At 34.0% G+C, this 27,231-nt stretch overlaps 1 protein-coding gene across 2 annotated transcripts; it reads left to right on the forward strand.

The window, feature by feature from the left end:
- On the forward strand, positions 1–26,360 carry LOC128216490 (eukaryotic elongation factor 2 kinase-like). 2 transcript variants are annotated; one of them, XM_052923067.1, is made up of 13 exons: positions 1–138; positions 538–1,254; positions 1,734–1,771; positions 8,838–9,009; positions 10,973–11,119; positions 12,233–12,493; positions 12,813–13,076; positions 13,373–13,405; positions 17,373–17,498; positions 17,970–18,161; positions 18,632–18,756; positions 20,478–20,659; positions 21,927–26,360. In XM_052923067.1, exons 2-13 carry the CDS (start codon positions 817–819, stop codon positions 22,043–22,045), a joined length of 2,097 nt encoding a protein of 698 aa, XP_052779027.1. In that variant the 5' UTR covers positions 1–138; positions 538–816; the 3' UTR covers positions 22,046–26,360. The 2 variants fall into 2 exon arrangements, with proteins under 2 accessions (XP_052779027.1, XP_052779030.1); XM_052923070.1 differs by lacking the exon at positions 13,373–13,405.
- Positions 26,361–27,231: the final 871 nt, after the last annotated feature.

Raw genomic sequence — 27,231 nt, forward strand, 5'->3', positions numbered from 1 at the left:
TGCGTACTGAGCACCGGCATACACACCAAATCAAAACATTCGAGAGACTGAGCTGTAAACAAGGCGACATTGAGCGAAACGTGTGCGAAAATTTGAAGATTTGTCCAGAGACTTGGTGAATTTTGTTCTTGTAATGAGGTAAGAATACATACTGTCGAATTGTTGACACTTAATATGTGTTGTCACAGTAAAATGAGTCTTATTTTTAGCATTTTGATACGATTTGTGTTGACCTGGTTTGGAGATAATACTCCAGAAATCCGGCTATTTTTGTTCTTGACCTTATGCTTGAAGAATGTTTTACTTTTCTAAAAGTTTTCTTAAATTATTACGTCATCGAATTGATTTTGATTATCTGTTATATTGACTGCCACATTTTATTTATGAATAAACAATGTCTTCGTCGTAAGAAATTAAATGATGTCAACATCACAAAATGTCCTGCAGAAAAGGAAGACTATTTGAACATTCAAAATGATTCATTGCAACTTCCTTGTGTGTTTCTTGTTCTTATTGTTTTATGCTCTCTCTTTACAGAACAGAAGCATTTACGCAATCTGGAAACTGCAATAATAAGCTAGCGATTATTATAGAATGGAGAGGAAATCGAATTTCGGGGACTTTTCCTCAAGGGTTCTTTTTTAAGGCCGTTTCAAATTCCTACCTCAACTTGACGAGTTATCATTGTCGGATTTCGGAAGTAACGTCCGAGTCTGCAATCATCTAGTATTTCCCTATCCATTGTTTGGAGAGAAGTTGTTGTCATATCATAATTATTGATGAGCGTGAAAAGTTGTTAGTAACAAACGAGCAAAGATGTCATCGTTAGAGAGCGAAGATTGTGACTTTGATGGGAACATCGCTTTGTTTCCTATGACAGACTGTGGAAGCTTTGAAGAATCAGAGTTAGACACGCATAGTAGTATCAGTGAGAACGAATCTAACAGAGACGCCTCAGACGAAAATGAAAGTGACGAAGAAGACAAAGGTCGTGATGACAGGTCTAAAGCTTTCCTTACTCTTCGGCAGAGAAGATTGTCCAGAGCTTTGGCCACATTTGAAAATCTCAAAGTCAACATCAATAGAGCCCAAAGAAATTGGTTAAATGCCATCAGGAAAGCGAGACATATGGATGACCCCTGGGAGAAGTTTCACTTGGACGAATATCCAGTGGAAGTTTGTTTCAGGCATCGTTACAATGCTCTCAGAAAAGCGTGGTTGACGGATGAAGTCAAAGTGAAGATGGAGAAGAAGGTGCGTTCTGTGTTTAAATTGAATCTTGCCTTTACATTTAGTTTAAAAATGGCTTTCAAGTTAATTTTAGATAGTAATATATGAGGTTTGAGTCTTTTCATGTGTTAAATTGAATTATGTTTAACATTAGCAGTTGTGCTTGGATTATAACTACATGTGCTACAATAATCCTGAATTTGAGAGGTTAGAAATAATCCCCTTTTTGTGTTTGTATAATAGTATGATATGCTTACAAACTCTCAAACAGTATATTATTTTAATTCTGAGTTAGGTTAAATTTTCTGAGTATTAGAATTCTGGCAATATGTTTTTGATCTGGTACAATTTACATGTAGCAGCTAGTATGATGTCAGTTATTAATTTCCATAGAACTTTATCCAAAACACTACTACTGTTTGAACTAAACACATGTTTGTTTATATAGTACAGATCATCATGTTTGACATCGCTGTCTGAACAGTTTTCTTTTCTCTTTTCAGCCTTTCAACAGAGGTGCAATGAGAGAGTGCTTCAGGCTGTAAGTATCCTTGAAGTCTTTCTGCATGCATTCAAATCTAAGGTTGAGGTGATTTAGTGGTACATGTGTACAGGTTTTAGGATCTCTCCTAAGAGGTCATGGGTCTGAGTCTCATGAGAGACACTTTGTAATGATCTCTCACAAAACAGAAGGTACCTTGTACGGATGTTTCATTGGTTGACATGGATCCACGAATGCACAACGACCTTATGATAATGTTATTTTTCTCTCTCTTATATTGCATATTTTGGGTTTCAGTTTAAATTCTTACATTTCATTTTACTGATGAATATTTTCTACTAATGTTTAACAAAAGAATAATTAATATTTATGGAAAAGGGAAAATTTCCGGTAACCGACCAGGTTATATCTTCCCTGGAAAAAGAAGAGAATTATTCATCAGTCAGCTTTTAGCTGCCATCAAAATTGATTTAAATTAAATGGGTGTTAAGGTTTAATACTAGATTTTAATGTGTTAATACATACAACAAAAGCATAACGACAATAGTGTATTACCAGGATCTAAAAATAGATTAGTTTTCATATGAGGGTAACTATTGATCTTAAGGTTTCTATAAACATTCAAACATTTGTTTAACAAATATAATATAAAAAGACATGGCAAGAGAAATTACTGATTCTGCAACTTTTATTTTGGTTTGAAAATATTTTTATCTCCAAAATATTAAAGTACACTATAACACCAGACCTAGCCATGTCTTCTGTTAATGTAAGTCAACATAAATGAGTAACAATATGTTAACCGAAGCATGTTAATAATGTGCTAGATAGTGACAATTGAGGTCAGGCTAGGTCAGAATATCGTCCCATGAGTAGTACTGATCATTGTAAACAGGGCTGATGCTCAGATGAAAAACAGGCTGTTTATGTCGAGCACATCAGGTTTTATATTGATCATAAAGGGTTGCAAAGGTTCAGAAGTTTAAACTTCATTCTAATAAAGTAGGCTTAAATGAGATCAACTGATTTTAATAATGGAGTTTTGCGGTTAAGTTGCAGAATTATCAATAAAATTATATCAGTTTGCCCTTTGTGAACCATTATATTTTATTCTTATTGTTTTGCAATTGTTTTACTGTTTATTTATCCTGAAGTGCAATAACCGAATGTTATTAAATTGTGAGCAGTTATATTTCATGAAAAGTTTGGTGATACTGAAGCATTTTAAAGTACATTTATTTAATTCTACAAAAATCAAATTAAATTTCACATAAAAGATTTTTCTTAATTTTGACTGTTCTATATTTTATAAATTGATAGTAAACAGCTCATAATGTATTAGACAGCATAAATTTAAAAACAAAAACATGTTAACTTTTTCACGTATATTGAATGCTTAATGTCTGCTAAAGAAACCAGGCCAGCTCTGGCCAAATTCTAAAAATAGTCTGAACCAATAATTAATCAATGCTCTTTCTCATATAGATATTGGTAATCAATATACTGCTGATCTGGTTGCTGGTATCCCGGTATATTGCAAAGCTTTGGAGACATGACGCTTGTCATGTTGTTGTTTTAAACCCTCGTAAGCTTCTCTCAGGCCAACATTCAATATTGTCGGTTAATATTGTGTTAGTAAAAACTTACATCACTTAACTTACATCGATGTCCATCGTAATGATAAATCAGACAAAATATGATTACCAACCTACTATCTGGTACTTTTATTTAAGCTATACTAAATCATTCATTCGGTGTGAGCTACATGTATGTACAGGAGGCATTCTCAGGGGCAAGAGCGTAAACACCAGCCTAAAGTTTTGCTGGAGAAAGAATTATCTTCTCATACATGCATGTTCCAGCAAATCTTAAACAATAACAACAACAACAATGTGCCATCACAGGCCTTCTGTGGGATGCATGGGGTACATGCATGTTCCAGCAAATCTTAAACAATAACAACAACAACAATGTGCCATCACAGGCCTTCTGTGGGATGCATGGGATACATGCATGTTCCAGCAAATCTTAAACAATAACAACAACAACAATGTGCCATCACAGGCCTTCTGTGGGATGCATGGGGTACATGCATGTTCCAGCAAATCTTAAACAATAACAACAACAACAACAATGTGCCATCACAGGCCTTCTGTGGGATGCATGGGGTACATGCATGTTCCAGCAAATCTTAAACAACAACAACAACAACAACAACAATGTGCCATCACAGGCCTTCTGTGGGATACATGCATGTTCCAGCAAATCTTAAACAACAACAACAACAACAACAACAATGTGCCATCACAGGCCTTCTGTGGGATGCATGGGATACATGCATGTTCCAGCAAATCTTAAACAACAACAACAACAACAATGTGCCATCACAGGCCTTCTGTGGGATGCATGGGATACATGCATGTTCCAGCAAATCTTAAACAACAACAACAACAACAATGTGCCATCACAGGCCTTCTGTGGGATGCATGGGATACATGCATGTTCCAGCAAATCTTAAACAACAACAACAACAACAATGTGCCATCACAGGCCTTCTGTGGGATGCATGGGATACATGCATGTTCCAGCAAATCTTAAACAATAACAACAACAACAACAACAATGTGCCATCACAGGCCTTCTGTGGGATGCATGGGATACATGCATGTTCCAGCTAATCTTAAACAATAACAACAACAACAACAATGTGCCATCACAGGCCAACAATGCAAACCTGCAGTAGCTGTAGTAGTTGCAATAATAATAATAACAAGGAGGCCACAATTAAAATATAGCTTGTTTAATGTTACCCAACCCATACTTTCAGGTGTGGGTGGTAGTTTTGTTTTCTACTTTCGGTTTTACTTCCTAACCTGTAAATATTATAATGAACAGAAGAAAGAAAAAAACATCGAAGAAGCTTGGAAAACTTGTTTTGGAGGCAGCTATTTTTGTGAATCTGTCAGGTAACAAAACAAACTATGTATTAGTTGTGGGCTGGTATTTGTTGCGACACCAAGGTTTACATGTAACTGTTCCACTTGCAGTTCATAAACTGGTTTTACTGTTTCTGCACAACGCAAGTACCTGGCAGATAGAAGCGTGAAAATGCCTCGTCTTTGGATAGGTTCCACAGCTGTTGTTCAAGTTTCCCTGTGTGCAGCATTATGAGTCAGATTTCACTTCACATTTATAACAAACATGGGAAAATGTGGCTTCAATGCTTTCTATATAATTGCAATGAGGCAAGCCTTTTCATTTTGCAATTTTCATGCAGTGCAGTTTTAAAATTGAGTATATATTTTCGTTGCAAATGACATATTCAATGCTCTTGCCAAGTTAAAGGGACTTCATGGTTTGTAAAATGCACTTTTTACAGATTTCTTTTTATTACGAATAAAGTGTGGCAAATCATTTTGATTGTTAAAACTAAGATACTGACGGCTTGAACCATTCAACAAATGTTGATATAATTATGCTAGAATATTGTCTTTGAAGTCATCAATTTGAAAAGCACTAGTTATGGAGTTCAACTAAAGGCTGTTGCATGATTAGTTGATTGATATTATCATGTGATGCTACCAATGTCAAGAAAGGTTTAAATTCTGCTAGTATCAATCCTAATGGGCGAGTCACAGGATAAGTTTTCAGTTTTCTATTTTTTCTTGAATACTGGCCTGGGTTCACTAACCACTATTACCAGTTTTTTAATACTTCAATAGTTTTTATATCTGCAATTTCGATATCATATTAATATAATTATAATATGCGTGTTTTCAGTTGCATTATCATTAAACATGAGCCAGTCCCTTTAATACAATAGACCATTATGATATTAGGATTTTGCCCCCTGTTTTATTACTCAGAACAATGATTATTTTTCATTGCTTCAGAGGTTTTTGCTCTCAACAACATATTGTTTATTTTCTGGTTGAACGCCATGAAGGGTAAATATTGGGTCACATCTTGACCTTGTCTGTTGGGTAAATAGAATCTAGTACATTTCAGCCAATATCATAGTCTAACATTCGAGTGCTCAAGATCTAAAATTAGCTCAATTTTGTGTCTAGGTAAACATGAATAAGTAGATGTTAAATAGAGCTATTAAAAGCGTATAGGTGTACTTCTAGTAATGGGATTTTGCAATGTACTAGCTAGCTGTTGTGCCTGAGTTTTTGCCAGTCGGGTATTTTTGGAGGTTATTTTGGAGGTACATGTACCAATATAACACCGAGTTTTTACTTCAAGTGGAAAAAGATTATTTATGGTCCAATTTTTGCTCTTTAATTAAGCTCCTTCAGTTCAAAAGAATAAAATAACTGATAATTTTAATTACAAGTCAAATGTTTGTTGAAGTTTGCAATTGAGGATTTAAAAACAAAACCCCAAAACATTGAAAATTTTAATGACAATTTTAATTTGATGCCGCTGTAAAATTGAAAGAAAATTGTTTTTATAGTGAGGCCTAAAAAAAAATTTGTTTGGTTAGGGTAACATCCTTTTCAAAAATAGGTAGGGTAGGTAGGCTTTTTATTTATTTTTATTATTTTTTTTTATTAGGCTTTATATAAGAATATCATTTTCATCATTGGACAATGGTGTTAAAGTTATCTTCTATATAAGCATTTAAGGTTTAAACTACATATTGAAAAGCAATTAAAAAAAAACAACGAAAAAAAATATTTATTATTTTATTTTTTTAGTTTTTCAATTTTTTTTCAAACTGACTATAAAAACGGTAGGGTCGGCGCCTATTCCGTAGGTAGGGTCGGGTAACCCGAACCAAATGTATTTTTTTTAGGCCTGATACTCATATTTATAATCAATATAGCAAACATAAATTTTGAGTGATAAACATTTAAGTGCTTTAAATAATGCATTTAATATGAATATATAAATTATGAGAGCAGGATTGTAACAGTGTATTAAATAGCTGACAACGCACAAATAGTAAATGACTGGTGGGTCCTAAAAGATTTACGGAAATCAATGATAATCTTATAAGGTAGAAATTCTTTTTCTGCACCTATCTTTTAAATTATACACATTATTCTTCAAACCATTGTTTTCGATATTTATTCATCCTTTTTAGTAAATTTGTATAAATTGTGATACTGCTTATTTGGGAGTAAGAGTGCATATTTAACTGTGTTTGCAGAAATCTTTTATCTTGCCTTGCAATGTCAGCCAGTTACCTATCTGGGTCACAGGGTCCTGAATCGCTCTCCAGTTATTTACCTTCATACAACATCCAAAAAACGAAAATTCTAATGACAATTTTAGTTCAATGTTGCTGTAACATTGAAAGAAAATTATTTTAACTGTGTTTGTAAGTTGAACTCATTTATCTCGTCTATGACCTGCAATGTCAGCCACCTGGGTCAATTTCAAAGGGTTCTGGATCTACCTCCACACTTGTTTACACCTGAGCACTTAGTCAGCATTTGCGTCAATGTAGTTCAATGACATTTACATGTAAGTCGACTTTCAACAAATAGATTGTTATTCAAACCTTACTGCAAACTGCACAAGTGATAGCATGTCTTTACAGTTTAACTTCCTATGACACATTTATTCACACATTTCAACTATTAAAATGCAGGAAGTTTTTCCATAAATTAACTGCAATGCATTTCATGGTTTAAGTTAATTAGGTTTTTTTAAATGCTATTTAATAGGTGAAGTTTTTAAACATAAGAAAGGCGAGACACGCCGACTGCAGAAGAAAGCAGTTTGAACATATTTTACATTAATAAAATGAAATATAAAACTGAAGGAAAAACAACACCTTCAATTGTTCTGTTTGAAGTTTACATCTTGTAATATTGTGGACGTGTTCGGCTGTGCATACTTTCACAAAAACATAAGTAGATGAAGGTTGAGGTAAATTTCATTGTCAGAACAACACATAAACTATTATGATGCTTGTTTTATGCCCTTAGAGATATGTCTCCTGGCAAGAAGAATTTTCTGTTAAAAAGTTTTCTGAGGATATTTTTTCTGCAACCCACTATTTTCTTCAGGTTCAATATTGTTGACTGTTATTTGTACCTATGTTATTAGAACGTGAGAAAAAACAGAGTATATATATTTATTGCTGACAGTGATAGATTCCTAAGTATCTTGGGAAGCCATAGGTAACTGTATTCTTTGGCAGGAAATGAACTCCGCAAGAGAAAACGATGGTTGGGTGTAATATCTGTTTTAATGTAACTTTGCTGCAATCAGAATTGTTAGCAAAACAGGGAAAGGTACATGTAGACAAAACACCCTGACAACATACCCTGACACTAACTTCATTAGCAGGACAGGAAAAAAAATAGACAAAACACCCTGACAACATACCCTGACACTAACTTCATTAGCAGGACAGGAAAAAAAATAGACAAAACACCCTGACAACATACCCTGACACTAACTTCATTAGCAGGACAGGAAAAAAAATAGACAAAACACCCTGACAACATACCCTGACACTAACTTCATTAGCAGGACAGGAAAAAAAATAGACAAAACACCCTGACAACATACCCTGACACTAACTTCATTAGCAGGACAGGAAAAAAAATAGGCAAAACACCCTGACAACATACCCGGACACTAACTTCATTAGCAGGACAGGAAAAAAAATAGGCAAAACACCCTGACAACATACCTGACAACAAGTTTATTAGCGAACAGGACAAAAAGTAGACAAAACGTTCTGACAACAAGTTCATAAGCAAACAGGGGAAAAAAGGTGACAAAACACCCTGACAATGAGTTCATTAACAAAACAGGAAAAAAGTAAGACAAAAAACCCTGACAACAACGTCATTAGCTAAACAATAACAAATGTAGAAAACAGGACAACACTGAATGTCAGTTAAAAATGAAATAGGGAAGCTGTAATGTATAACAATATTAAATTACTTTCAGCCCATTCTCAGATTGAAGTATTGGGCAACATTAATGGGATGAATGAAAAATTTTGGGCAACTTGCTGCAGTCGCAAACCCTGTACTCAAGGCTCAAAATTAAAAAAATTCACAACTTGGCTCGTTACTAAAGTTTCTTAAAATAAGAGATCTTCTGATAATGAAAACAAAATGCTTGTACATTTCAGTAAGAAGTTGTCAAGCTATGTGGGTGCGGAAAGTTGGAACCACACTCACAACTTTGTCGCGAAACGTTACATGGAAGCAGTGGAACGGGACGTCTATTTCCAGGACGTGAAGCTGCAAATGGACGCCAAACTGTGGGGGGAAGAGTACAGCCGACACAATCCACCCAAAAAGGTAGATATATATTTTTCGCATAACTTTATAGACTTGTGGTCATGCATTTATGTGAGAATGAAGTCTCAAATGTTTTGGGTAACTTTGTGGACAGTGGAGCTCTTAACGAGAACCCAGTTGATCAGCTAAGTAGCCGTAAACTTAACTCATAATTATGTTCCCAGAAGAGAATGGCCCTAGTATACCTTGGAGGAAGTGAGTGCAGTCAACACTTCATAGCTGTGTAGCTTAAACATAAAATAAAAAAAGTTTGAACATCCGTCTGTTTCTGAGATATTTTGTCTGGCTTTAAGTCCAGGGGCAAAACTATTCACACATTGTATTCATATTTCATTTGCTGTCTTTTATTGAAATGGATTTGTAACATTTAGCACATGTCCATTGAATTTCACTTTAATCTCATGCAGTATTTGATTTTGCCCTAGAAATGGTAATTAGTTTCTGTCATTGAAAAAACAACAACCTGTGAACACCCACTGTTAATTCATAACACAATTAGTGTGATTTATATGTGCACTTGTGTGCTAATGCAATCGTTTTAAACAAATTAACTAATACTGCTTAAAGCCATGCCTCGTTAATTAGCACCATTTAAGTGAGTCAATTTTCTTTATAAACATTTATTGTTTTGTCAAATTCTGCCGAAAATGTTTATCATATCCCAATTTAAGGATCAATGCCTGATAAATAAGACAATGATTAAAAATCTATCAGATAAGTTATTTACAGGTCAGCGCCCTCTTGCTATTAATATATCTTTTCCATTGCTGTGCGTAGATCATTTTTTCAGACACAGAAAAAGGCTTACTTAGCTGACACACCAGATCAATGGCTGCCCTTCAATTGATCAAGGCATTGTGTCCCATATTGCTGATAGCAGCATTTTTATTTTTTTTCTGATTTTGCCAATGACAACTGCTGATATTGGAAACATCTCAGATGGCTCGCTATTTTTGTCATGTGATGTTACCGACGTAAACAAGCTTGTCCTATTTTTTCGCACTATATTTTTTGGTGTGTGTGTGTTGGGGGAGGGGGTTGAGAGCTGTGTTGGTTAACACAGCGCGACACTAATGATGATTACCTTCGTCTGTTATAATTATTACCAGTATTATTCATATTGACAGTAATGTTGCAATGGTTATAAACAATAACATAGCAAAATACCTGAGGCATTTGTACCTTTTTTTGCTATTTTGTAATAAGATGTTTGTGTGTTAATCTATTGCAAGTATTTTGTTGATTACATCTAAAGATTTCGGAAGAAATCAGTGTATTTCTGGAAGAATTACTTGTAAATAAGGTCTATTTTAGAAAAAATAATTTCAGTATTATGACTGACAACTATATAGAATGAAATTTAAAAAACCCAGTCATTGGTCTTAAAATACAATTTTTTACCGATGATGCCCAAATAAATGAAGTTATAGCATTAATGAGAATGATCATATCTAAATTTGCAAGTCATTTGGTATCAGAAATCTTCAACCAAAATCATCTTGGTCTGTACCTAAAGTATGACATTGTAAAGCATAGCCTCATTCCTTTTGTCTATTTACTGAAAATAACATACCACTTTAATGCAAGAAAATATATGTCAAAATCCCAGGGGTAGCATGTGTAAGAATTAAACAAAATGTTTGGTAGAAACTGTCTAAGACTGTTTCCCAAATGGCAAGACATCATTTCATTTTAATTTCCTCAACTTCTTGTTTATTTTCAATGTTGGCTCAAGTTTAATTCACAAGCAAAAAATGAAACCAAGATAATTTTAATTTACAACTAAGATTAGAAATCAACTAAGATCTTTATGGAAATGGCCCCCATGATGTCCGTCAAAATTGAATATATCCAGAATAACTACATGTAGCTGCAGAGAGTCAAAACAATGATAAGTGCATCTAGTCTGCTTAAATGGAAGTGAAATATTGCACATTCTTAAAAATCACACATTCTTTTTCAGGTGGATATATTCCAGATGTACATTCTTGAGTTCAAGAACCGACCAGATTCACCGCTGTACCATTGCGAGCATCTGATCGAGGGCAACTATATCAAGTATAACTCAAACTCAGGATTTGTGGACGCTAAGCTGAGAAATACACCACAGGTAAGACATAATTGCAGTCTGTGTTGAATTTTAGTTTTCAGAGGCTTTGAGAAGTAAAAAAGACCAATTATGGGCCAATTGTTCAAAACTTTGTTGAAGTTAACAACGTGATGAACAACATTGTTGTTAACTTTTAAATGTGAGATATTTGATTATGAGCTCATAAATTTCCATAAATCAAGTACAGCTAAAATAGTTGTCTCAAATCTTGTTATAAATTTAACCATGTGATTAGACTTTATATAAGTATGCATACTTGTTTATCTTCTAAATAATGCTATAAAGTGCAAACCGCTGTTTTATTACAAAAACATTTAGTCATCAGCGTGCAGCATAATTAAAACAGCTGCCACTGATGGCTGATCACCAGGTTGTTTTCCAAGTTAGGTGTGATCTCATGAACATGTGATATTACTGGATCAATATAATCTGCCTTGAAAATCAAGTCGCAGTAAAACATCGCAGAACTGTACATAGCTATGTTGAGTCATTATAATTTAAATAATATCATTGTTTTACCCCAAAATGGGCTATTGTCATTGCTTGATCAATATTGTTGTTGGCGTTGGAAAATTTAAGGCTAATGCAGAATCCTTGTTAGTGATGCTTCTATTTTCTTCCTCTTAAGAACATCTGTAAATTACAGTCAGTTTTGATGTTTGATAAGATTTCGTTTTCTATCAGGGTCTGTATTTCATAGTCATTATTAAAGTGACACTCATAATCAAAATCAATACATACACATGTATAACAAACATATATTTTGAGTGGTAAACCTTAAATTCTTACTAAATTACGCCTTTATTGAAAATATTAGTAACTGATAACAAGATTGTAACCCTCTATTTACTAGCTTTAAACGCACAATTATTAAATGATTGGGGAGTGCTAAAAGATTTAGTGTGAACTACTATTGTCTCATAAGGTAGAAATACCATGTTTTCTGCAACTTTCTTTCAAATTAAATTTGGTATCCTTCATAAGAACCATTGTTTTTGACATTTATTCATCCTTTTTGGTATATTAAAACAATTGCATTAATTGTGGTAAATCTGATTTGGGAGTAAGAGTACATCTTTAAAAGTGTTATCAAAACAAGGAATCTTTGTTCAGGCTTTTAGTCACTTCACGTTTGAGCGGTCCGGCCACCAGATGATCGTGGTAGACATTCAGGGCGTGGGCGATCTCTACACTGACCCCCAACTCCACACAATTGATGGAAAAGATTACGGTGACGGGAATCTTGGCGCGAAAGGCATGGCGTTGTTCTTCTACAGTCATGTTTGCAATGATATCTGTCATAGCTTGGGCTTGACACAGTTCGATATCTCCGAGAACGAGACAAAGATGCAGAATGACAATGAAAAGATGGCGGTAGGTTAAAGCAGCATTTCATTAGATACTTGTTTTAACTCTTGTTTTAACTGTATTTCAGTAGACACTAAGTCTTGTTCAAACTGTATTTCAGTAGACACTAAGTCTTGTTTAAATAGTATTTCAGTAAACACTTGTTTACTTGACATTTCTTTGGGGAGGGCAGAAAAATGGTGGCTACTTTGATGAAATTAAATCAACAACATATTAAATGCTAACTTTATCTGTAAAATTAACAACCAAAACAAATTTGGAAAGAAGCTTGCTGTAATGTAACAAAATAGTACAAGAAATATATTGTGATGTGTTTCCATTACAGGCCATGGTAGCGGCTTGCACAATGGCGCGGGGAAATGAAGAACTTTGTCAAACCCCATCTCCGGGAGAAAGTATCGATATCACCTTGGTGTTAAAACGTCAACGATCCACGTCACAGAGTGATTCTGGATTTGACGGGATGTTAACTCCCTTGGATGAGGAGCCAATGTCACTGGAGACCGGGTCACCGATCCGCAGTCCAGCCTATCAGAGAATGCGAGTGCGCTACTGTAGCGAGTCAGAGAGCTCAATTACTTCAACGCAGGTTAGAATTTGAAGTTTGCTTTATTCATTGATGACAGTCAGTCTTTATTTAGCAGGAGAAGTTTTCTTACGTTTAAGGTTTTAAGTTGGATAGAGAGTGGTTAAATGCAAATTCATCTGATATTTTTTAATTGGATCTGAGGCTGATTGTTTTTAAAATTTGCTTTATCCATAGAAAAGGTCATGAAAATTTAAGGATAAATTGCCATACAATCATTTTTTTTTTGTTTCCGTATATATTTGAAGTTTCTTTTTATCAATATGAATGCAAGCCTTTTAGTTTTTTACAAATTCTAGGGTGAGAGGCGAGATTCATTGCTGCATCAAAGGGTACGATAAAAAAAAATGTTCAACATGCGTGACCCCCTCACATAAGCCCTCAACCACTTGTGCAGAATCTTTTTGGTCTTATTTGCATTCATTCAAGCTACTAACACATGTTTTGAATGATCATGTAATTTGACCTATTTAATTTATGTATACATGTCTGTTTTTCACGGTTCATGAGCATCTATATATAGAAGCAGGGAGCTCAGTGTTAGAGTGCATTTTTTAAGTGCAAGGTTCTGTTAAGATCAATTGAGCCACAAAAAAAGATGAAAAAGGAAGATTGATCATTACTCGAAGGCAAATGTTGCTTTACACACGTCACTGTTAAGTTGGAGGGAGATAGATGAGTTTTAGCTCAGTTTATGTAAATGCTGTCAATCCAATTAATTTGAGCGAAATGTATAGTTGAATTTTCATACAGATATTTTTAAATTTTATGTCCTGTGAGTTTCCGTCAAAACTTAAGGATTTAAATGTAAATGAATTCTACAAGTAAACAACTGGTTGATGGCTTGATAGTTTGAAACTAACACTTTTTCGCCAAGGCTTGCTTTTGATTCTGATAATACTTTTTAAGTGTATTTGATTGTGTGTTTCTTTTCCTTTTTACTCAAATTAAGAAATAATGTGGAAAGGAAATGTTGAGAGGTTCACATTATATGTGTTTTTTGAAATTTCACTTTTTACTTTTTGTCTTGGTATTTATAAATAGGATGTAGATTTCGATAGAGCGATTGAGCTAGCTGGCAAGATTTGTAATATCTTGGCAATATCTTTGAAATATTTACAAGACTTGAAATAGTATGTTATCAGATCTGGATGATATTTTATGATATTTAACTTGGGGGCGAACAGAAATACTTAAAACATGGTTTTATCAAATCGAAAGCAGAAACGATGACTCATCTGTGTATAGATTTTCTAACTTTGGAGTACACTATTATATCAGAGTTATTTTTAGATTATTGACTGTATAAATAGGTGAACTAAGGGATAGAATATCCGATATTGCATCATTCACGTACAATGCATACAAGGTACTGGTCACATATACCATAGATTGTTCACATGTAACGCAATATTCTATTTTTAGAGACTATATCACCACTTTAAACCTTAGAAAACCATTATTTAGAATCGAAAGATTTCACACACCATGCTAAAAATAAACTGAACAGTTAATTAAAAATATTAACTAACATTCACCTTATTTTACGTAAAAGATATATACATTTATATTTAATATAATGAAAATTCTTAAGAATCATTGAAAATTCTTTAGAGGCATTTTTAATGTATTTCAAACATTGCAGCCCCCAAAAAGGCGTTTGTTGGCCCCTCTCTCTGAGGTAATCTTTTGTAAGGGTCTCCCGTTTATTTTCCATTCCTATTGAATTCCCCATATTTCCCTTAATCCTAAAAGTTGATGATTGTGGTTTATACTAAATCTGACCACTGCAATAAAAAGGTCTAAGATTAACATTGAGCTAATCCGCCTTTCAACTTTGGTAACCAAAAAATGGGTCACATGAAAATATATTATTTATATTTTTTTACTTTATTATTAATTATTTATTTTGCATATATATAACATAATAATACAACTTATAAAATGGCATGTTTTTACAGTCATGTTAATAAAGGATGATTATGTAAATATAGGAAGGAAACTTTAAGTGTAATTGTAAGTGTCCAATGTCATGGACTAACTTCGGTGTAATTATTTATATCTTGTAAACTACTAAGCTGCTCAGGTTTATTTTGGCTGTGTGTGCAAATTGAGGCTTAATATTCACTGAACCATGGTTTAATGATAGGCACATACAATTCATTACTTTCAATTATTATCCCCGGATAAACGTTCTTTGTAAACTTGAGAGGATTGGTGATAACAAATCGTTGCTGTGTGGGTGCAGACAAGCCACAAACCACAGTTGGGAGTTTAACGCACCCAGTTGAAAAATATTCAAAAAAAACAATATGCATGAAGGTCACATTTGATTAATAGTTTGTTCACATAATACATTTTTTAATATCGGAAAATAGCTATCTAAGCTAGTGTTATTTTGTTGTCCATAATGCTCCAGTCAATTGTAACCATGGCCCTTGCACTCCGAACTGCGGGGCTACCTGGAAGGTAAAAACACAGCCCATTTCCCCCGCTATCCCCGGTATGCCCCCGGACCTGGGGGAGGGGGCGTGGTTACAATTGACTGGTGCAAAACCGAAAGATTATCTAAACTTATTTGACTTCCTGTCCGACTTGCACAATTACATGCGATCCTAAGGTTGTTTTTTTTACCTCCGTTAACTGGTGATCATATTTTGTTTTGTTTTTTATTAACAGTATAAAATAATAAAACAAACAAACACCTACTTGCCGTTGTTGGTAAGGAAATACTAAAACAATGTGATGTCATTTTGGCACAGTATGATAAGGTTATTTGTTTTGGTGCACCCTTGAATCATATGAGGAAAACAAATATATAAATGAATCGGACTACTTCCTTGAAGAAATCTATACGGAAAATAAATCATATTAATATGGAAGATTAAATATCAACAAGATAAAATTTCTTAATATGATATATCAAATATAAACAAGGTTTCGCAACATGCAAAAACAGTTGTTGTATTTTCAAGGCTGTAAATAGAAAAATCTTAACTGTCCTAGATATTCATTGAATTGAGTCTATTGGCAATTTTGGCGAGATTCAAATATCAGTTAATATATGTATTCAATTTCTTTAACTTGTTTACTGAAATAAAATTTTGCAATTTGTAATCATTTGATAGCATGAAAGATTCTATTAATGTTAATGTCAAACATTGAAATGTCTTGAAAGAAGTTGTCAGAAATGTTGATAGAACTAAGCTTAGAATACATAGATTATGAAAAAAAATTACTCACTCATAGATTTCATGTTGGCAACAATTTCTGTTAATGTATATCTAAAAAAAAATAAACCTCAAGGAATGTTGATTTTACTTTTTTTACAAACAAACATGAAACAGTTACTAATAGGAAATTAAACTGAATTCTGCAGAATTAGAAAATGATTTTGATATTCAATACCATAACTAACACTTTTCGCCCAAATGACGCATAATTCTTTCACAATTTTAAAAGATTTTTAACAAAATAACTCTAATTATATCCTTTATGATGATAACAATTGTAAAAAGCAGTTTGGTCAAATAAAAAAAAGAAAGAAATTATATTTGATTCAAGCGCACCTAAATCAGCCAAAAAAATCTTACAGAAAGACCCCTCATAATATTCAGAGGTTATTTTGGGGGTTCCTGCTCCTGTGGAAAGGGGTTTACACCATAAGTTGTAATCCTAAAGTGTGCCCCCTCTAATATGAATTCCTTGATTCGCCCCTGTATGGCCCTCCTATTTGACTCCCTGGTTGACTTCCCTAAATGAACGCAAGCTTTGTTCTGCATGCTTATGGATTAAAACAGGAATTGAATGATGCGTTTCCCATGATAACCACTTAATATCTGTCAACTTATCAAATATATACATGTGGGGGAAGAGGTTGTGTGGGATGTACTCTTGTGTTATGGCAGTTGTCGGAAATTGAATGTTTATCAGATACAATGTACATGTATCCAACATTTCTAGTAAACTTACAAAATTACACTTTTTATAACTTATTGGTGAGGCTTTCAGATTTGCCATTGAAATATGAAATTCTCAAATACTTAAGGGAGTCAGAGAACGATTATTTTTAGAGTCTTTTTACTGCACGCCCTTGTCAGGAACAGTCCACCTCAGTGTGTTTTTCATTTCACAAATTTCTGCTTTAGCAATATGTTGAAAATCAGATGTAAGATGCTATCAATTAAACAGAGCTGGTCCTATGCAGGATTCCATTGATTGAAAGATCAAGGATCAAACTTTTTACTTTACCTTGTTTTCCAATCTTTCTGACATATACAATCTTGTTTTTCCCCACAGGAGGAGGACATCCGAAACTTCCAACTGCAGATACAACAGAGGCACCGACCCTCGTGCGTCGCTCTGGAGAAGGACCTGCGTAAGGCTAACTTCACCAGCAAATTCAATGATTCGGCACTTGGGAAGGTATGATGTAACCTTTTTGTTAAAATATTAGTTTGTCTGTTGTTCTTATTTAAATTTAAAAGTTGAAAATATATTATCATAGCTGTGGTGTAACCTTGTTTTGGGCCTAAATTGCGTTTTAATAATGAAAATATGATTAAGACATTTATTGTATTATGAATATGATAGATCTGACCTTGTAAATTTACAAGCGTACTTGACCTCTCTTAAGCAGGGCAAGGTTTAAGGAATAAGATCTCTTGTTGAAACCATGCCATGGCTGCTAACCTCATATTTAGCTCTTTGCTTCTGCAAATTAATACCGAAATTAAGATGTTGGCATAGTGTTTGTGTTATTGCTACCATTAGTTTAATTGGTTGTGGCATCTTACCAATGCTATATTTGTTCCTTTCAAGTAAAACACAGAATAGTTTAACAGTATGAAGATAAACCTGTCAACATGAATGATAAAATTTCAAGCAATTTTACAGATTCACCACGAGATGGCAAAGTATCATGAGGTCGGTCGATTCTGTGACAAGAAAGATGCTGACATTGACTGGGACTCAGCCCTCTTCCACGAGATTCATGCTGCTGAGCTCGGGGAGCTAGAGGCCATCCTGACAATGGCAAAACTCTACCTCGGCATGGAGAGGGACGTTCTCATAAACTGTGTTGTTGCGGTAGGGAAACTTTTTGTGGTTAAACCTCACATTTCTATTACGCCATCTGATTATCATTGAATAATGTTTAAGTCTATTTGTTGAAAAAAGAAGGGTTGTATTAACACAGCCCCCCCCCCCCCCCCGGTTTTATTGTTGCGAACATGAAACTTTGTACATATGTTCCCAATGACATTGAGATATAAGTATAAATTTCCATACCCCCAGCTAAAATAAATGTGGAGTGCAATACTCAAGAAATGTTCTCGTCAGATTAATGGCACTTGATTAACTATGAGAAATGAGCATGTGTTTACACCCAGAGTACCTGGAAGAGACCACATGTTCGACTTGGTGACCACAAACCACACTCACTTGAGCTCTGGCTGGGAATCTAACCGGGAATGCTTGGCGAGCCCTGAGGATCTAGCTAACTGTGCTTATTATACAACCTATTATTTGCCTTCTACATGTATATACATTAATTATAGGAAGATGAGGACAACGTAGAGCTTGGTTTTGACTACATGGTGCAAGCAGCTGACGCTGGAGATCGGGGAGCCATGATCTATGTTGCTAAGGCGTTTGCGACTGGCCTGAACCTTGGAAAGAGAAGGTGTGTATTTTGTGATGATGTCTGATTTGAATGGGGGGGGGGGGGGTCAAAATATTTTCAGCCTTTATAAGTAAATGGGTGTGTGCTTTTGTGGGGGGGGGGGTGCCTGTAATACAAATATTGAGTCAATTGTTCAGGACTTTGCTAAAGTTTACAATATGATTTTGTTAACTTTTAAACGTGAAATATTTGATTTTTTGCAAATATATTTATGTAAAACAAGTTCAGCTGAAACTGTTAACCAAAGTCTTGTTAAAACACTGCAGATCACAAGGGTATCCATAAAACTTACAGAGCAGTAAAGATTTGAAAGTTCACAACAATGATGTTAACAATGTTGGTAACTTTAACAAGGTTCTGAAAAGCCGGCCTATTGAGTTAAGATATTAAAACTTTGTTAAAACTGCTATCCTGGTGTCAATGCAGGCTTTCACTATGTTGGTACCAATTTTGAACAGACATCTTTTATATTTTATTGGATTATTTAAAATATATGAAGGAAAGTTAATAATGAACTACTTGCTTATGTAGAAGCTGTCAAAATTATACATGTACACTTTGCATATATAGTTATGAGTATAACAAGGTTATAATTTATGCAGTGTTTACGGAAGTGAATTGACCTATATGGAACATGAGACGTATCTAATGTTGATAAGTACAGGTAAATACTTGACAGCTATGGTGACATTTATCACATGTTGACACAAGGCAGCATATCGGCTGATTTGGGCTACAAATCAAAGTATTATTTTTATCAGTTTATTTATTATGAGATATGTGAGGCGATGTTTGAAGTAAACAAGATTTTATCAACACATCAGCGATATCTGAAAACCATGATCTATTGAGATTGTTGATGTGGAAATCTGCACAATAGTGCTGACTAGACAGTATATCAAAAATCCAGACATAATATTTCAAAACATTTCAAATGCTAACATTTTCAGGTGTTGGAATCTGTACTTATGCCTTTATTATTGAACTTGTTGACATTCTTAGATTGAGATGCTTTAAAAGTTGTTTATTTTTTTGTCTGAGGAAAAGGTTGAATTTTCATAAACCTGGGAATCATTATCAACTCATGTGCCTGCACTTTAATAAGCAACATCTATTTGCAAATGATCAAGGAAGAATCTGAGTGTCATATATGAGGGTTTTAGGCAAAACAGACTCAACTCCACAAAGAAACTGAAGGATTTAAGTCTGTCTTGCATTGAGTCCTCAATTAGTGTCAAGGACCACCTTATCTACAGCCCTGAATAACTATGACTATTAAAGCAGTTCATCTGTTGTGCTCAAAGTGAAATGGTTCAACATAATGTAACAGACTGCACATACGGTCACAATAAAATGAGAGAAACTCTTACAAAAATAGTTCCATAATTTTTTTTTAATTCATTTTTGGGAAGTAAAACCTTGAGTAAATATGAAGTTTTCACATGTTATATGATGCATGTATTTCAAACTATCTAAGCCTTGCTCTCCCAGAGAGAGATATTCTTTGAAAAAAAAGCATTTATCATCATAAACATCAGATAACTGTTGACTGCTTCATGATCAGATAAAGAAAGTTAAGATTTTTTTTTAACCATCAGCATTCAATTTCAAGTAAAAATGCTATCCATAGTTGTGAGGATGCTTGGTCCTGTATGAACAAGAGAAAGTTGACTGCTACCATCAGTGAATAACTTTAAATAATTGCTACGTAACTATTGCAGGGAGATGTCGTGGGAAGATGCTATCCACTGGTATGACGAGGCCTTGACCTCAATGAATGACAATGATGAGGGTGGAGAGTACGATTCCACCATGTACGACCCTCCGTTCACAATTATGGCGAACATGGCGGAAATGTACTTGGCAGGCGGACATGGGCTCGAGAAATCGCCTGAACGTGCAGGTATTGATTCTGTTTGTATATTTTTTATAATAACTTGACAATACGCCATCCGCTGCTAACCATAATTGCCTAGAAGGCAGACAATTTGCCATAATTGTCCAGATGGCAGACAATTTGCCATAATTGTCCAGATGGCAGACATGAATTTACAAGGTTATAGGGTTTATTAAGTTGTTTATGAAAATCAAATTGTTTATAAAAATTCAATAAACTTGCATGACTCAACTTAATTAACTATTGTTTGTTTACATTATAATTTCCAAAATGATGAAATATGTGTTTACAAGGCCTGAACAGATTGCACAGTTACATGTATTTTGGTATTATCATCAGTTTTGGAGACTTTGTTATCATCATGCATACGCTTCAGTCTTTAAAGTTGGCACCAACATGAATAACTTTCAAAATATTCACATGAAACGTTGCACACATACTAATAAGCATTTTGTTAACGCAATGTACATGTATATGTCTGTTCATCGTTGAATTATTTGCATTGTATTTTGTTGAAATGTTTGATCAAGGGTCATTTTGACCTATTTCAAACACATCGTTTGTATAACTATTTTGATGAATAAATGTTCCTCTTCATTCTAACTGTGAAATAAACACAGGTATTGGTACAGGCCTGTTACCAGAACTTCTAATTTTTTACTCCCTTGTTGTTAATTTTTCCGAAAAAGGAGTTGAATTGGCTATGCCCCACTCTTCAAAATTAATTCCTCACTGACCATGCTTGCACTTAAACACAAACCAATCAATTACAAAAAAAAACACAAACCAATCAATTACAAAAAAAAACACAAACCAATCAATTACAAAAAAAAACACAAACCAATCAATTACAAAAAAAAACACAAACCAATCAATTACAAAAAAAAACACAAACCAATCAATTACAAAAAAAAACACAAACCAATCAATTACAAAAAAAAACACAAACCAATCAATTACAAAAAAAAACACAAACCAATCAATTACAAAAAAAAAAACACAAACCAATCAATTACAAAAAAAACCACAAACCAATCAATTACATTTTTTAGACATTTTGACAAACGGTTTTGATGCACAAAATCCCTTGATTGTTCATGGTTTTCAATTAGATTTGTTTTGGGGTAAATGCGTACCTATTCTGGAGCTACACATAACTATGGCTCAAATAATTGTTGATTAATGCCTTGGCCGATTGAGAAGAGTGGACAAGCGTGGACAACCACTGGCAATACTCTTGTTGTACTTAATTTCTTCTGTTGTATAATTCCAGCGGAGATGTACAACCAGGCAGCCGAGTCAGCTATGGAAGGGATGAAAGGACGCCTGGCCAGCAAGTATTACGCCCTCGCTGAGGAGGCAGGTGCCCTGTGTGAGGCAGAGGAAGAGTAACGAGGTGAAGTGTAGTGAAATGAAGTGTAGCGAGGTGAAGTGTAACGAGGTCAAGAGTAGTTTGAAGGAGAGTAGCGAGAAGGGGTCTGGTGCTGTCACCTGTATTCTGATCATCGACTTTCAAAACCTATCCTATGTCAACAACATATGTCCGATAATCTGGAGAAGGCTTATCATTACACATCCTGAACAAACTTTATTGTCATGTACATAAAGATAACTGGTGCCCATTGTGTCTTCATTGAAAACAACTGTCCTGTCTTCTGAACAAAGACTTTAGGAAGAGTTGTGAGATAGAATCACATACCTGTTCATGACTTTGGAACAATAGTTGATGTAAGGTCAGGTAGCAGAGAGCCCATGTGACTTAGTTGTAGAAGTGGTAGTAGAGACAATGAATGTATGTGTTGAAAAGGATTACATTCTGGTTGAGGGGTCACATGTCTCATTTGTGGAATGATTTGAACATGTTTGTGTATATCTACGAATGGTCAGATTGTGACAACTGTAACGTCTGTGAGTTAACTATACATATGCCAAGAATAAAATGTCTTTCTTTGGACATTACCTGTAACTGTGTACTCAAGACTTAGTCAATGTTTGATGAAACTCCTCGGATCGGAAACTTAGGTCAACAACTGGCAAGACTTAGTTTGAATTAATTTCAGACTCACAATTAATTTCAGACTCACAATTAATTTGAGACTCAACCAACTTGGGAATTTCTTTGACGACTATGACAGATTTATAGAGAATTTGACACCAAAATAATCATCAGTTTGTCAAAACCCCCATTTTTTGTGGGATACCGATCAGATAGAGTATATGACACCAATATAATCATCAGATTGTCAAAACCCCCATTTTTTGTGGGATACCGATCAGATAGAGTATATGACACCAATATAATGATCAGATTGTCAAAACCTCCATTTTTTGTGGGACAACAATTGTTTAAACATTTAACCAATTTCAACCAAACATAATCATGTATATCTATATGTTGGACGTTCTAAAAAAAGAAAGAATGGCAAATCATACATACAGAGGATCAGTGCTAGATACAGTTAGGTGCAGTCAATGTTTATTAGCTATTACCAGCTTATATACGCAGAAATAAATCTGTATATATCATATACCCAAGACGTTTCAACTGTGGTGACAACTAGTGAAACCATTTACTGACTTCGAGACAGTGTTATGGTTGCTATTGGCTGTTTCCACAGAGAATTGACGAATGCTGTAGTTTGCTGTTGTATTTATAACTCAAATAGTTTTGTAGTCTTTGATTGCTATCTTACTTCATACGAAATAGATAGTGGTTTAAGGTAATCAGATATTGTGTTTCTTAAATTGTGTTTGAAGTTTTTTTTGTAAATATTTCTTTGTATTGTGTATTACTATGTACCGTAATCTTCGTGTGGGTTTTTAAATGATTTGTGATATGGATTGTTTAAAGCATTACTTTTTTGTGTTCAGTTAAAGTTCATATTATTTTTGGGTGGCAAAAACTGTTAAAAATAAAAATTGATTGGATTTGGCCTTCCCCATTTATTGATATTTTTCTTCAAACATTTTTGCTCAGTTTAAACCACTAGTCGAATTGTTGAAGTACCAGAGATCTCTATTAATGATCGAACTGGATAATACTACTTAAATGGCAAAACATTATTAACAGGAAAATCATGAATAGAGTGATTATTAGTAATTTGTGTTTTTACTTGAAAATATTTGTCCGTTTTATAATCCTTGTGTGACAAAAAATGATTTTGTGATAATGTTTTGATTGTTCAAGATGAAATTTATTATCATGTTTGTAAATACTCATTTTTGCTTGAGCTTGATAGTAATTTCAGGTTCTTTATGTTGATGCATTGATTCCATATTAATTTTTTTTTTTGATGGATTTCAATTTCAATGTGGTAAGCTTTGTACATTCCGCAATTTTGCTCATTAATTTCATCATCTCTTTCCAATCATTGTTTAAGAAGAAAACAAAATGCATTTAACAGATATTTTTTTCTTTCAACATTTCTTTTCTAAATGCAACAAATGGTTTTTAACCATACTTAACTTGTGTAAGGCTTTTGTCTAAGGTTTACTGTTTTAATGGGAATTTAGTGGATTATGAAGTCAATTATCAGTACTAATTTACAAAAACAAAATCAAAATTGTTATGAAATTTGATTCAACTTCTGATATTAGATTAATGAAATTTGATTCGACTTCTGAAGTTTGATTTGACTTCTGATACTAGATAATGAAATAAGAGACAACTTCTAAAAATAGGTTAATAAAATATGATATGAATTCTGACAAAAGGTCATTTTTTTCTAACTGGTTCGTGGCTTATTTTAAGTGTATAATGCTTTTCATGTAAATGTATAAGCTTACCATTTCTAGGTCGTTTTGGTGTAACCAAATGTTTGTCTTGTATATATTTTCAAAGAACAGAATCATTGCTGGATACTATAGGGCATCTCATGTACAGTATCTGTATGGATGTAGTGTGGTGGTTGTGTGGTGGTTGTATGCAGGTTGTGTGGTTGTGTGTTACATTATAAACTACATGACTCTTTAAACAAACAGCTATGTAAATATTTGCTTCAATGGTCTCATATTTTATATATTTTTGTAGATTATTATAAACCCTGGTAACATGGTATGTCCCATTTTTTCTATTTTTATTATATACATGTATGTAGAGGTGTTTTTGTTTCTCAAAACCTTGTTGAAAAAACGCATTTGCAAATGACTTTTTTCCTTTAAATTTTATTGTGTAATTTCTTTGTTATCGTTTTTCATTATTCTTTTTACTATTTACTGTTATGCACTTCTTTATGCAATAAAAAATGAGCTTCTATATGTAACCATTATTCAATTTTTTATTGATCTGCTGAATAATTAAATGGATTTTCCTCACTAGGTGCTGTTTTGTAGTATTTTTGTACTTAAACTCTGTTCACACAAGGAATGTGGATGGTCCGTTATGTAACCAGAATCGTGACATTTGTTGATTAAAACAATTGAAAAATTATTTATGAAAATTAAATATGAAAATTTCATGATATTAAAATAAAAACAAGTTATTAAGTATTCTGTGGTTTTCTAAGATTTTTTTTTTCCATTCTTTATTATTATCAGCTCACCTGAGGTTTGATACTTATGCTGATATTTTTGACCTGTTGTATATTGTGCAAAATGTCCAAGACAACTAACCTGCAGTACTGTAATTGGCTAATTCATGCTGTTTTTATGTGGGAGACCAAGTAACTTACATTGTAGTTATTACAACCATTTTCATTGACTTTGTATCAAGCTCTGATAAGCAGTTTCAAATATATATTAAACAAATACATTCAAAATGAAAGAAATCATTTCAACAAAACAACCAACAAACTGACCCCCTGACAACGGGTTTCAGGTAGTAGTTTTTCATGAGTAACAATGAAACCCCTTATTTAGATGTCTTGGTTATAGCTATCTTGCAGCATCCGTAATAGGAATTGTTAATTCGTATATTTTTCTTTGTCTTTCCCTAAACTTAAATCTTTGAGTGTATAATTTCTCCGTCTTCTTTCTGTCCTAAGTATCTCAGGTGAACGACTTTGGGTTGGGTTAAATATTTTTGTACTTTGCATAATGATTTTCTTGTTGTATACTCAGAACATATATAATATGATGTTTGTGCATTATTTTATATTCTTCTTTGTTATGTTTTTAGAGCTAGCTATTCTATTATTAACTAAGGTGGTTGATGATAAGTTTGTTTTCAACAAGGAAAGTAGGTCTTGGATTAAGAAGGCTTCCTTGTTTTGCACATAGGTCTTTCATGTAGGGTAAGAAAGCTTCCTTGATTGCATAGACTTCTTTTGCAGGATTTTTGAGTTGTCCTAACAGTAGTTGAAGGCTTGTTTTTATATGGATTATGTTTTTTTCAACTAACCTTGCCCTGTGTTTTGGCACACCATGTTAGCAGTGGCTATCATGTACCATTCGGCGGTATGTGTTTGGTTTGTAAATTGTAATGAATATTGATATTGAAATGTTAAAATACTGGTAAAGCTTTTGACATTTTATATATAAGAGGAAAAACTCTTGGTACATAGAGTTAGGGCCCTTGAAATTGTGAACTGAGATTTTTAGCTCTGTATGCTGTGACTTCTACGTCTCTTGAAATTCAAAGTTATTGCCCTTGGTACAGAAAAGACTTTTGGGAGTTACCGCCCTTGATATCTTTAACAGGCATTGCACTGTTCATGTTTCTTGTGTTGAAATATGTTATGCTTGATTCTGAATAAAAGTCGAAAAATTATTCTGTGTTTTACCTTTGTCAATGACTTCCATTTTATGTTTTGCTCCTTGTCTTCAGCATAGAAAATTATTTTGGTGTAACTTTGTACAACTTGTGAAATGTCACCACATGGAGCCGATGTGCAAAATGCATTCTCCATCTATGCACTTAAAGGTTGATACCACACTTATGGGTTAAATTAAATGTCAGATATCATATCTCATTTCTTGTGTTTACTCTATTAACGATTAAAGGATTTTGAAGTAAGTTTAACAGTGAACTGAGTGCAGACTTTTTTGTACTAACAAGTTCAAGGCCTAACTTTATATAGCAATTTCTGTGCTTGTAAGTCCTCAACAGAAAAAGGATTTTGATACAGCTGGTCACAAATGCTCACCACAGAACCACCATAAGGTTTCCAAAATTACAGTTTGCCCTCCATCATAGCTTACCGGAATATTTTCCAGTCTGGAATATCGTAACTAAGTTGTGTTTTTAGCTCTACTGGCCAAAGGCCAGAAGAGCTTATGCGATGGTAATGTGTACGTAGTATGTGCGTCCGTAAACAATTGCTTGTGTGCACGATACAGTCTTCAGTTTTGATTGTATCTCGATAAAACTTGTACAGTATTTAGATATCCATCATTGCTTAGTTCCTTTCGAAAACCATCCAGATCCGCCCATGCATGCCTAGATTATGGGACTTGAAAGTTTGCTATTTTTAGCTAACCTATTTTTAGTCAAGTCTGTATGACCGAATTTGTCTATTTTTAGCCAAGTTTACATGTAGTCAAGTTTAGAATGAAAGGGAGACAACTTGTTTTTTTGGTTCTGCAGTTGATTTTGTGAATTCTTTACCTTGTTCTTGTTGAAAGGCCAAAGGAGATGTTTT

Source organism: Mya arenaria, chromosome 14, assembly GCF_026914265.1.
Source record: "Mya arenaria isolate MELC-2E11 chromosome 14, ASM2691426v1".
NCBI classification, from domain to species: Eukaryota; Metazoa; Mollusca; class Bivalvia; order Myida; family Myidae; genus Mya; species Mya arenaria.

Coding starts and splice junctions, on each gene's coding strand:
- LOC128216490 (XM_052923067.1), top strand. CDS start 817: ATGTCATCGTTAGAGAGCGAAGATTGTGACTTTGATGGGAACATCGCT. Junction 9,010..10,972: donor GACACAATCCACCCAAAAAG/GTAGATATATAT, acceptor ATTCTTTTTCAG/GTGGATATATTCCAGATGTA. Junction 11,120..12,232: donor AGCTGAGAAATACACCACAG/GTAAGACATAAT, acceptor ATCTTTGTTCAG/GCTTTTAGTCACTTCACGTT.